Genomic DNA, 12,022 nt, shown 5'->3' on the forward strand with positions numbered 1-12,022 from the left:
CGTTCCATTTGGGAACATGTTTGGTTTCATTTCGCTTGTTTCGTATATGTTTATTAATTAATTAAGGGCGCCACCAGAGGGCGCCCCCAACACATTTACATAGATACGATAAAATACTCTTGGAACACATCTACAAGATGAAGCAAACTTTGCTCCGCAACAAGGTGTCCGCCCATTGTGGTGGTTTGGGGACCGATAGCATTCAAGCCCTCTTTGGAACTAGGAGGAGGGTTGCGATCTCTCAGCAGGAGTTTAGTGTCATCTGGAAATAATGTGTTCAGTTTGACAACATTGTTGGATGGTCTCGACAGCCAGGTAAACCATATTTTATTTTTATGCCACACCCGATAACCTCTTATCTTTCCAAATTAAGTCTCTTATTTTCAAGTGTGTTGTATTGTTTGTCAATAATTTGTCTTAAAATGTAATGCATTCTTTAAATTTGGTGTATGCTGTTACAACTCATAAGTAGGGGTTGGAAATTAGTGTTTTTATCATCTAGCTGCTAGGCGATGTTATCTATTTTAATGGTAGTTCAAGTTGATGAAAAACAAAAGATTTTCATTTTAATGGATTTTCCCTTTCAGAATGTACGTATGTACACCGTAGGAATAAAATGACACACAATTTAACTCAAACCTACGTAAAAAGGGGATTTCCTCCTGGAGTCTGCTATACTGATCAACTTAAAACTATAAACATGTTTGTTGTGTAAACACCTGTGCCTTGGATTTTTTGACTCATTCAGCAGTTGTTCTATCAGTATAATCTCATATTCTCACTCAGCATATCTGTCTTTGTTCTTCATTATGTTAGAGTAATAATAAAGTGTGTTAGTTATATAATAGCATGTGTGTGTGTGTGTGTGTGTCTGTGAATGGGTTGTTGTGTGGGTGTGTGTGCATGGGTGTGTCTGCTACCTAAACCCATTTTCCATAATTTTTTAACCTCAGCTCGTGGTCTGAGGTGGAGGTATGTTTGGAACAGAGGAAAAGAAGATGAAACACATTCGAAGGCTCAGTATCTGGGTTGTATTGGCTAGCATCATGATGGTGATAAAGTACCTGTCGGATAGCCCTGCACGAGATAATAGGTAAATATGAAATGCATATATAATGTAAATGAGTTTGTAGATGTTAAAATGACCTTTGTTATTTACATGTGTATTTTAATTTACAGGCTCTCCGTTGCACCATTGTCGTGTTCTCCAAACATGTCCGAGTTGGGGAACCAACCAGGCCACTCAGATTCCCCAGAGAGCTTGTTCAGGGCAAAAGAGTGCACTCCTACGAGGAACATCATGTTCCTGAAGACCCACAAAACTGCCAGCAGCACAATTCTCAACATCCTCCTCCGATTCGGCGAGAAGCACCAGCTGAAGTTCGCCTTCCCCGACAGCCGCAATGACTTCTCCTACCCCTCGCCGTTCCTGTGCTCCAGTGTCAAAGACTTCAACCCCGGAGACTGCTTCAACATCGTGTGCAACCACATGCGCTTTGACCCCCGAGAGGTTGCCAGGCTTCTGCCGGAAAACTCTGTTTACATCACCATCCTGCGCGACCCGGCCGCCATGTTCGAGTCCTCCTTCAATTACTACCACAAGATGATCCCCTTCACCTATGGCATCGGCGGGGACAACAAAGTGTCCGAGTTCCTGCACGACCCCTGGGTGTACTACAGCCCGGAGGCGTACAACTCTTTCTACCTCAGGAACCTGCTCATGTTTGACTTTGGCTTCGACAACAACCTGGAGCCCGAGCAACCGGCGGTCGCCAGGGCGATAAGGCGCCTCTCCGATCGCTTCCGTCTGGTGCTCATCACGGAGCACTTTGAGGAGTCTCTCGTCCTGCTGAAGGAGGCACTCTGTTGGACCACAGAGGACCTGGTCTTCTTTCAGCTGAACGCACGCCGGAGGTCCTCTGTGTCTCGGCTCACGCCTCAGCTCAGGGCAAAGGCGTTGGCATGGAACGGTGCCGACTGGAGGCTGTACCTTCACTTTAACGCCACGCTCTGGGCCCGGGTGGCGGCGTACGGGGAGGAGAGGATGGAGCGGGAGGTGAAGGAGCTAAGGGACATGAACGCCAAGCTGAGGGCGATCTGTATTGAGGGCGGAGAGGCCGTGGAGGCCACCGAGATTCAGGATAGAGGTTTATCTCCGTGGCAACCCGTGGGGGAGGCGTCTATCCTAGGATACAACATAAGGACAGACTTGGAACCCAAATACAGAGAGCTCTGTCGTAAGATGCTCACACCGGAGATACAGTACTTATCGGACCTCGGGGTGAATCTGTGGCTCACAAGATTATGGGGCTGGATTATAGATTGGATTCCAGTAATCGTGGGAAATTAATTGACTAGTCTCAAATCATATTTGGGCTTCATTTAGTTTTTTATGTTTTGTGTTTACAGCGTGCTGATTTTAACCTGTGTCATTGTGAGATTTGCAAATATAACATGCAGACAGGCTAGCATTGAAGACGCTTGTTCAGTATGGCTTTCTATTTTTTTCATTTATTTTCTGTTTACATGCTCGTTGAACTTGATTTTAATATGGTGACCTTTTTGATAGATTTTTTTGTTGTAATTTTGTTAATTAAACTTTAGTCGTCTAATCAGACACTGGGGCTGGTTGGGGCCGCACCCCTCTGGTGCAATGGACTATAAAGATACACCAGATAAACCAGTGCCACACACACTATTCAGTATCAGTATTCACAAGCTGCTCTGCAATCATAAAACCTGGTTTTCTATTACATCTACCTGTGTCCTGGTGTCAGCGGAAACCAGGAAAGCCACCCTGCTGGCATGTATTCTGGGTCACTGCTAGAATATGGAACAACACATGTGATCATGAATTGCACCTTCATTCATGTCTTACAATACCGTGAATTCCTGAACGGATGGCCCCAGTAGGAAACAAGCCCTTGACGCAGCATGGCTTTCAAGCCAAGCTCTACCAATTTAGTCTTCAAACTCCACACTGACCAGTGATGCACTTTGAAAACATTGAGGTTTCAGCGTTGTCAAGAGAGTAGAAGGGATTAATTTATTTTTAAATAAACAAACGAAAAATAAAATGTGTTACAGTATGTTATTTATATCGTATATAATAATGAAGTAGGCTATCCTCAATCAGTGGTCAGAAATTCCGGTAAATGTCATTCATGGCTTCCTCTATCACTGCTGAACTGATTTTATTCAGAAACCAGTCGAATTCCTACGCATACCTGATCCATAGATTTGATTCATAAAAAAAACGTATACAGTAATCAGTCCCTCCAGAAAAATGCGGAGTTTTTTTGTGATTGTTGCGGCCAAAAATCCTTGATTATGCGGCACGTTTTCTTAAAAAATGCGATGAAATATGCGGCATATTTATGCAATTTTATGCGATGAAATTGCGGGAACTTCAAAAAATGCGGGAACATGAGAAAAATGCAGCTTTTCGATGACGTTCACGTGGCGTAATTAGGTCACTTCATAAAGTTCGCATGGCAACAGGGGGAAATGGCTTCTCTTGTGTGAAGTAAACGCAACATTTTTTAACTTTCTGCTTAGATGACTTAGCAGTGACTTTTTTGCAACGAAAATGCGGGGATTATGAAATCATGCAAGCCCCGCATATTTTGCGCGGAAATTTATGAAATTGGCAATTTATGCGAGTTCCGCATAAATTGCGGACTTTGGCTGATTATGCGTTGGATTATTCGATCGCATAATCGCGTTTTTCTGGAGGGATTGAGTAATATGGATTAGATTTGAAGAGCCAGACCTGCGGGGGGCAGTATACTACATTACAGTTCATTTGTAAAACAACAGAAGCCTCCGCCTAGCCGCTCGCCCTGTAGCGCGGAAGAAGAGGCTTACAAGGCACAGTGTGCCATTTGTGAATCATTAGCATCTACCAAAGACTGTGCCCCACAGTTCACAAGGTAATACAATCAATGTTGTTACCGTATTAATTGCCGTTTTACTCGTATACTGTTTTAGGAGAGCATATGTGCATGCATAGCATTGTGTTTGTTGCATACCTTAACGTTGACGGTGGTTTCTACATTATACTATCAACAAAGGGATTGGGTCTATTGGCTGGAACGGCTGCTGAGTTGCGTTCGGGACTGATTTCATTCAAATAGGTTAATTGGGTATTTTAAGCGATTGCTTAAAGTATTTATTGGATTTGTGTTTGGGGTAAACCAAAACCGATGTAGTGGCATGAATACATATTTTACTTTTTTACGATCCGTAGTTTTGCGTATCTGGTTGTCAGCCGGCTAGGTGGCTAACATGTCGACTAGGCCTTTTCCTGTCGCTGCCAACGGGAACCATTTAGCGTCCAAGTCACCTGGTCACCTGATGACTATAGAACAACAACGATTAACCACATTTAATATCTACGAATTGTATAAACCCACGAGTAGTCCTCCGACCCAGACAACAGCTGGTGTGTTTTCAGCGTTTTATAAATGTAGCGATTCCACTGTTCAGATGTCCGGTAGTTCAGCGGCTATGAACGCATCTCAGGTCTAGGCTGTATTTCTGTTTCGAAACCATTGACGACATTTGCAATCGCGGAGCTAGGTTTGAATAAAATGGCGTGTTGGCCGCCACCGTTTGGATTTATTTTATAATTTGTACGTCTTATATCTTCCATTCGTTTTGGACATATTGCAAAACATTTCCCGAACAGCACGGCTCTATTTGTTGTTCGATTCGGTAATAATCGTTTAGTAATTTTGCATGCAATGTTATGCCAGGATGTTGTTTATTTTAAATTGTTTTAATGTGTAATGCATAGCTCATTTAATTTCTTTGCATTTTAATTGAATACATGTAGGCCATCTTTATATGTAGTCCTATTTTATTGTTTTTATTGTATTTCTTTTTAATTATTTCGTTTTAATTGCACTTAAAAATTCTGTACATAAGTCAGGGTGTTAGACATTGATTACCCTGTGTTTTAAAGCTTTCAGGCTTGGATCCGTGGTCCTGTGCCGTGTCTTAAGCCCAACATTAACTGCTATGGCCGCACCCCTGGTGTTAAAGCATTATTTTTGTCTAAATTAAAGAGGAGTCTTTGGAGGATGGACTAAACTGTGGATTGGAACTAGGATTTGGAACTAGGATTAGGATAAGGACCACGTCTACATGTGTGAACCCAAGAAGTTATCTTAAAGCCTACAGGTGCCTAAATTCTGTCTTGGCAGAGCCAGTCACCCAACCACCACCATGGCGGACGGACGTATTTATGTGGGGAATCTACCAATGGACATCCAGGAGCGGGACATTGAGGATCTCTTCTTCAAATACGGAAAAGTCCGGGATATTGAATTGAAAAACAACAGAGGAACTATCCCCTTTGCCTTTGTCCGCTTTGAAGATCCACGGTGAGTTTCTCGGATGCTCGTTGGCCAGTCACAAAATCTCATGGCCCCTTGTTGAAAAAAAAAAGCGTAAAAATCTTGTGGTTTAATGAACTCGCGGTGACTGGCGGCAGGAAGTGGATGGAGGATTGCTTTGGGCCCTTTAGTAGAAACGTGGGGGCGGCGGCGACAGGGGGGGTGCTAAGTTGGTAAGGAAGGTCTGTGCTCTGTTCTCCTAGGGACGCCGACGACGCCGTCTATGGAAGGAATGGATATAGTTATGGGGACACCAAGCTTCGTGTAGAGTACCCGCGCTCGGCCGGTTCTAAATTTGGAGGTCCTATGGGAGGAGGAGAAGGTGGAGACGGTGGTGGACGAGGAGACGGGGGAGGACGAGGAGGAGATGGTGGTGGACGTGGAGGACGAGGAGAAGGGGGCCCTAGGGGAAGATTTGGCCCCCCGACTCGAAGATCTGAGTTCCGCGTGATAGTGAATGGTAGGTGGACGTTAGGAGCCGTAGGCAATTGGGGTTTCTCTCTCTCTCTCTCTCATGGCGGACTGGAGGTCAAGGGGACTAAATGGATGAGGTCAAATCGGCTGCTTAAAGTCTTGAAAAACAAAACCCCCACCCCCTAAAGTCAAACCGGTCATGTTGGCTGCATAACCCCAAACACCGGCCATAGGGACTGGTAGGTGTCATTTTTTGTTCCTATTGGTTTCTTGATGTTTAGAAACGGTACAACTGATTAAGTTAAAGGGTCGTAATGGTAATGTCTGACGGGGCTAATGTTTGTCTTTTGCATACAACCATTTAACAGCTCTGGGATCAATGTACAGGTCATTCTTTGACTACCGATGTGGATCGTTTATCTGTACCATGTATCGATAGCCATAGTCATAGTTTAATAGTTTTTTTTTTCTGAGCTGACAAACCGGTTATAATATGCCATTTAAAGGTGACATATTATACCACCAGGTGTGAGTGTGATTAGCCGTTACAAGCCGTTTCAAAAATCGGCTCTTCTGACATCACAAGTGGGCGTGTCCACCTAGATGTGTGACGGATAGATGAGTAACGTTTGCTACAGTCCACTGGGTAGGCTGGTAGACTGATCTATCCAGCACACATCTAGGTGGACACGCCCACCTAGGATGTCAGAAGAGGCTGACTTTCCAAACGGCTCTTAACGGCTAATCACACCCACACCTGGTGATATATTACGTCACCTTTAATGAATGGGTGAGGGCGTACAGGCCCAGATGCAGCTCTATTGGGTTGTTGGTGTGGTGTGGTGTGATCGGCCCCTCCACACAGCCATGTGATGTGCCTCCCTGTAGGGCTTCCCCCCACCGGGAGCTGGCAGGACCTGAAGGACCACATGCGGGAGGCGGGCGACGTGTGCTTTGCCGACGTGCAGCGCGACGGCGAGGGCGTGGTGGAGTTCCTCCGCCGCGAGGACATGGAGTACGCCCTGCGCCGCCTGGACCGGACCGAGTTCCGCTCGCATCAGGTGAGTGGCCGCCACACGACGCCTCCCGTTTAGATTTGTACCTTTTATTTAAACGAAGGAGAGCACAATGAGACCGTGGTCTTGTTTTTATTGTAGTGAGCCCTGTCTGATACAGCAGTACTGGTGTAGGGCTGTGCAATTAATCACATTTTAATTTCGATTTTTGGGGCAAACTAATATAATAAAAAAAATGTATTCAAAAATAAATGTTTTATAGAAATTGCAGAACAGCTGGAACATCATTTGTACATTATTTTCAATTTTGAAATTTTCGATTTTAATTTTTTGTGATTTTTTTTAAATTTTTTTTTTGAAGGGAAAATACTGATGTTTTTAAACTCACAAATAATCATTAGAATAATCGTGGTTTCAATATTGACCAAAATAAGTGTCGTCATGTTTTTCCGTAATTAAGTAGCCCTACACTAGTGGAGACAAGTCCTTCAAACAACGTCAATAAAATAGTCAAAGAAACAAGCTTCAACCCAAGATATAATCTGTGGAAAAAAATACTAACTAGGATTAAGAGACGGAAACCTAGGAGATTTAAACCGATTTTCTCCAACCTCACCGTGCGCCCAGAAGCCTGACCAGTGTCTCTTGTCCCCCCGTCCTGCAGGGGGAGACGGCGTACATCCGGGTGTACGAGGAGCGGGGCACCACGAGCTACTGCCGCTCCCGCTCCCGATCCCGCTCCCGATCCCGGGGCCGCTACTCGCCCCCCCCGTACCAGAGCAGCTCGCCGCCACAGCGCTACCAGTCGCCCCCCCCGCGCCACGCCATGTCCCGCCATAGTCCCCCCTCAAGGAGACCACAGCACCATAGCCCCCCGCCCCGCCACTACCGATAGAGCGGCCGCCATTCGTACTCCCAAAAACCGGCAAATGTTTTATAATTCAACTTTTGTTGTTGTTGTTTTTCCCTCTTTTTTTTTTTTTTTTACTCCGGGCCCCCCCATCTGAGAATGTGTCCCTTGTCCCCTTGTTTTGTCATTTACATTCCATCACAAACCCCCACTCTTTTGCCCCCCCTTCTCCTCCACGTAATGTCGGAACAGCGCCCCTAGAGGACATTTCAAGTAGCATTGACTTTTGGTGAAACAGCTGTGGACATGAATCACAATTTCTTTTATAAAGAAATCATGGGAAGGAAACGAGAGTCGATATGGAAATAAAATGGAGTTCAACAATGAAGGAAAGTCGACAGCTGTTTAACGAACTTCAATTCTGCTTTTTGAAATGATAAAATCTTTTTAGTTTTCTCTTGACATTTGTGTAGCCTTGGGTGATCCAACATAGAGAAGTCTTTTTTTAAATTGGTCTTTGGGCGGTAACGGCAAGCTCAGCTAATAAATTATGGCTCCCATTGATGCAAATTACTTTTAATGTTGACACACAAGCATCTCGTCTTTTCTTATTGGCGGACCTGTGGGGATTCGGCCTGTGGTGGACTGAACATGGTTTCCTTTTTGTTATTTCAAATAAAAATGTTCAATTTTACTTGCCTTTAATCGTCTCTCCTTGTGAAATGAATAGTTGGTTAAGGTTTGTCAAGTCGGGAGTGGCTGCTCACATTGGTGTCTTGAAATGGCACTATGTTCATGTTTACAATATAAATTAAAAGATGACATCAGAAGTGTTGTCACTAGATTTGAAGTGACTGTCCTACACATTGGAAATGTCTTTAGTACAGTAACAAAGTATTTCTACTTTGTTACTATACACCACTGCCTATATGTACTCTAGCCACTTATAAAGTCATACCTACATATACATAGAATGTGGATAACCTAGCTTTCCTAAAAATGCGATGGACAGTTTGTTTTAAAGCTAGGCTATATCTTTATTTGTCCTATATATACTCTAGACACTATTATGAGAGTACGACTGACGTTAGGAAGAAAAACACGAGCAAGCCTTGGAATGCATTCATTTTTTATAATGAAGGCATTTAAACATTACATTGATTTTCATGTCTTACAATACCGTGAATTTAAACATAGTTTGTTTAAGATCCAAAGTAATTGTTCCCGGGGATGCACAACATCCTAAACTATATGTAGATATCTTAGTTGGAGGCATTACTGTTATCCCCTTGCTTTAAGGGCACTCTAAGTAGAAATTGTCACTATTTACCCCACCATTTCCTTCTCTGCAACTGTTCCCAACATCCTTTCCAAAGACCTCACCCTGTGTCCCAATGCCACCCCCAGATGACCACACTCATGTTCATCACTCACCCAGCCCTGCACTCTAACCTGAACACAAAATTCAGCTGTCTGTTCATTTACTCCACAGAATAGCAGGGCAACGCTGTCATGCAGACGAAAATATTCATACCGTCTGAATTCAGAGCTCAGGTATAACACATCTGTGCTGTTGTCCTTGGCACAGTTGTCAATAGTGAGCGATCCCTGGTGAAATGCCAGCATGTAAACATCATTTCCATCCCCGCCCACTAGGTAGTCCCCTCCCCCCGCAGAGACCAAGATGTCGTTGCCATCCGAGCCTTTAAGAAGCGCCGCTTCAAACCCGGACACCAAGACATCAGAATAGATGGAACCAATCACGTTCTCGACATCTTTCAACACGTCCCCCTCAGCATCTGCCTGGCGACACCTTCCACTCAGCAGGTCCACATAAACCCCCTCACCCATCTCATGGTCACCCTGGTACAGGACAGTGTCCCTCCCTGGACCCCCGTCCACCAGGTCAGCCCCTGGTCCGGGGATGAAGACGTCCCAGCCGGACCCCCCCATCATGGTGTCGTCTCCCCCCTCTCCGTACAGAGTGTCGTCTCCCAGTCCACCCATCAGGAGGTCACTTCCCTCACCTCCCATCAAGGTGTCATCTCCTTGGCCTCCCTCTAACACATCGTTCTTCCAACCACCAATCAGAACGTTGTGCTCATCGTGACCTTGGATGTGATTGGACAGGGAAGGACAGCCTTGCACTGTGTGAACAGATGATAGGTTTCCCTGAGCGTGAAGGTCCAGGTGGCAGTCCACTCGTGTTTCCTTCAAGTTGACCTTGAATGCTTCCACATGAGGTAGGCTGAGGCTGTTGCTTTCGTTCACTGATGGATATTTCACATTGAAAAAGACTCCATCAGTGCTCTGGAAGTTGAGGTGTTGGTATTTAGAGCTAGAGTGGTAGTTCAAAAGACAAATATGGAGTATTCCTCCTCCATTAGTGATGCTCACAGTCATATCTTCATCAACAGAGGTCAGAATAATCTGTCCACCACTTAGGAAATCCATGTCCACCAACACAGTATCATCGTTCTCGTCTTCTGCAAAGTTATTAATCAGGATGTTGTTACCGTACCCAGCCTTGACAACATAAGTGTCTCTCCCCTCCCCCCCAAACATGAGTGCACCTCCTGTAAAAGGGTCCAGCAAATTAGTGTTGTTGTTTCCAATCATGACATCAAAACCAGTGGATCCATAAAGGTTCATGACAGATTCAACCTTATTCATGATCATCTGTCGGCCATGGTAACCACACATTTCCCTGGTTACAGAATTAAGACTATAATTGAAACACAATGTTTTGATTTGCTGGACCACAACTGACTGATTCTGCTGGTTTAATTGTAAAGTAAGGGGACTAGTTTCTTGCTTTCTGTAATCTACAGTCAGGGGCAGCATTAAAGCACCTCCACAGCTAGTGGAGTTGGTACCCAGTTTGAATGTAATTCCATCAGTGGTCTGAAACTCCAGGTGCTGATACTTGTTTGAATCAAACCAGTTTTTCAAAACGATACTTTCCGAACCATTTACTGAGATGGTGACATTGTTTCCTTCACAGGAACTCAACATGTGCTGATATTGTTCTTTCAGGAACACCGTGTCCATGAGCAGGTCTGGAGAATAGTTGTTGATGGTTTTTAGTCCCTGACCTGGTGTGATAACATACCAGTCCTGACCTCCTCGTCCCTCAACTAAATCATCGCCCTTCCCTGGGAATATAGTGTTGTGTCGCTGATTCCCCTTGATGTCATCACACAGCTCTGATCCCCGAACCTCTGTAACACTGTGGAAAGCTTGGTCCTCCTCCAGGTCCACCTCCACACCAGCAGAAGACCTGCTGTAGTCCAAGCTTTGACTTCTTATGCACTTACTGAACGGGTCACTCAGCACACAATCGCTCTTGTTATCAGATATTGTGAATGTGACCAGATCCTTTGTGAGAACTTGCAAGTGTCTATCGGCCTCTGATCTGAACCAATTTAAAATAATCACTTCATAGAAGAACTGCAGAATGATATGATCCTCTTCCACTCTCACCTTGAAGTCATGAAGGTTTGCATCTATTATGACCAGGTCTGTTGCTTTATCAGTTGAGTAATTTTCAATCGATACTTTGGATTTCTCTCTGTTTTTCACCATGTATATGTCTTCTCCTTCTCCACCAATCAAGTGGTCCTGACCTCCACCTCCGTCAATGATATTATTTTCTCCATTTCCTAATAGCCGGTCATCATATGGGGATCCCAGAAGGTTGATCACAGTTCTGAGCTGTTGCTCAGTCGTGTCCACATCCACACCTTCTTTTTGAGACATCTTGTTAATTCCTTTGGCTACCAACTTCACGGAGGACAAAACAGTTGAGGAGATTTCAAACAGCACTCCATCCCTGGACATCATGCTCATGTGACGGTATGCTTTCCCTGAAAACCACTGTTCTATGGTCACAGTATGGGAGTCATGATAAGTGAACACAGCATCAGCTCCAGATATGGACACAGAAATATCACTGAAATCAACACTGAACACAAATGTGTCCATTGACTTGGACGGGTCATAGTTGTTGATGGTTGTTTTTCCTCCGTCATGAGGGAGGATATACGTGTCTTTTCCACCTGATCCCATCACATAACTCCTTTGAGGTCCTAGAAAAAATGTGTCGGCCCCTGCTTCACCTTGAAGTTTGTAATAATAGCTTAACATGACTTCAACTGTTTGCTTGTCTTTTCCACTATGAACAGCAAAGAAACGGTTTGCTTCGCTGTTGCCTTTGTAATACCCATATCTTGACTCTGATACAGTTTCATAACCTGAAACTACGGTCACAGAGCCTGCTGGTATAAACAACAACACTTTCTTTTCAAATGTTTGGTGTTCCAGCTGATGGGACTCGCCTGTGC

At 44.5% G+C, this 12,022-nt stretch overlaps 2 protein-coding genes across 5 annotated transcripts; both read left to right on the forward strand.

Annotated features, from left to right (window-relative positions):
• Nucleotides 1-229: 229 nt before the first annotated feature.
• On the forward strand, nt 230-2,350 carry gal3st1b (galactose-3-O-sulfotransferase 1b; the record flags this gene model as incomplete). The annotated part of the gene is made up of 3 exons (XM_079734611.1): nt 230-315; nt 954-1,093; nt 1,180-2,350. Exons 2-3 carry the CDS (start codon nt 975-977, stop codon nt 2,348-2,350), a joined length of 1,290 nt encoding a protein of 429 aa, XP_079590737.1. The 5' UTR covers nt 230-315; nt 954-974.
• A 1,498-nt stretch (nt 2,351-3,848) lies between these two features.
• srsf9 (serine and arginine rich splicing factor 9) lies at nt 3,849-8,373 on the forward strand. Of its 4 annotated transcripts, none has more exons than XM_079734035.1 (5): nt 3,849-3,932; nt 5,185-5,387; nt 5,603-5,859; nt 6,702-6,874; nt 7,494-8,373. In XM_079734035.1, exons 2-5 carry the CDS (start codon nt 5,230-5,232, stop codon nt 7,722-7,724), a joined length of 819 nt encoding a protein of 272 aa, XP_079590161.1. In that variant the 5' UTR covers nt 3,849-3,932; nt 5,185-5,229; the 3' UTR covers nt 7,725-8,373. The 4 variants fall into 4 exon arrangements, with proteins under 4 accessions (XP_079590161.1, XP_079590160.1, XP_079590159.1 ...); XM_079734034.1 differs by having other exon boundaries at nt 3,858-3,932; nt 5,208-5,387; XM_079734033.1 differs by having other exon boundaries at nt 3,861-3,932; nt 4,967-5,387.
• The last annotated feature ends 3,649 nt before the right edge of the window (nt 8,374-12,022 follow it).

Source organism: Pollachius pollachius (assembly GCF_949987615.1).
Source record: "Pollachius pollachius genome assembly, chromosome: 4".
In the NCBI taxonomy this organism is placed as follows: Eukaryota; Metazoa; Chordata; class Actinopteri; order Gadiformes; family Gadidae; genus Pollachius; species Pollachius pollachius.

Coding starts and splice junctions, on each gene's coding strand:
- srsf9 (XM_079734035.1), top strand. CDS start 5,230: ATGGCGGACGGACGTATTTATGTGGGGAATCTACCAATGGACATCCAG. Junction 5,388..5,602: donor GTCCGCTTTGAAGATCCACG/GTGAGTTTCTCG, acceptor CTGTTCTCCTAG/GGACGCCGACGACGCCGTCT. Junction 5,860..6,701: donor GTTCCGCGTGATAGTGAATG/GTAGGTGGACGT, acceptor GCCTCCCTGTAG/GGCTTCCCCCCACCGGGAGC.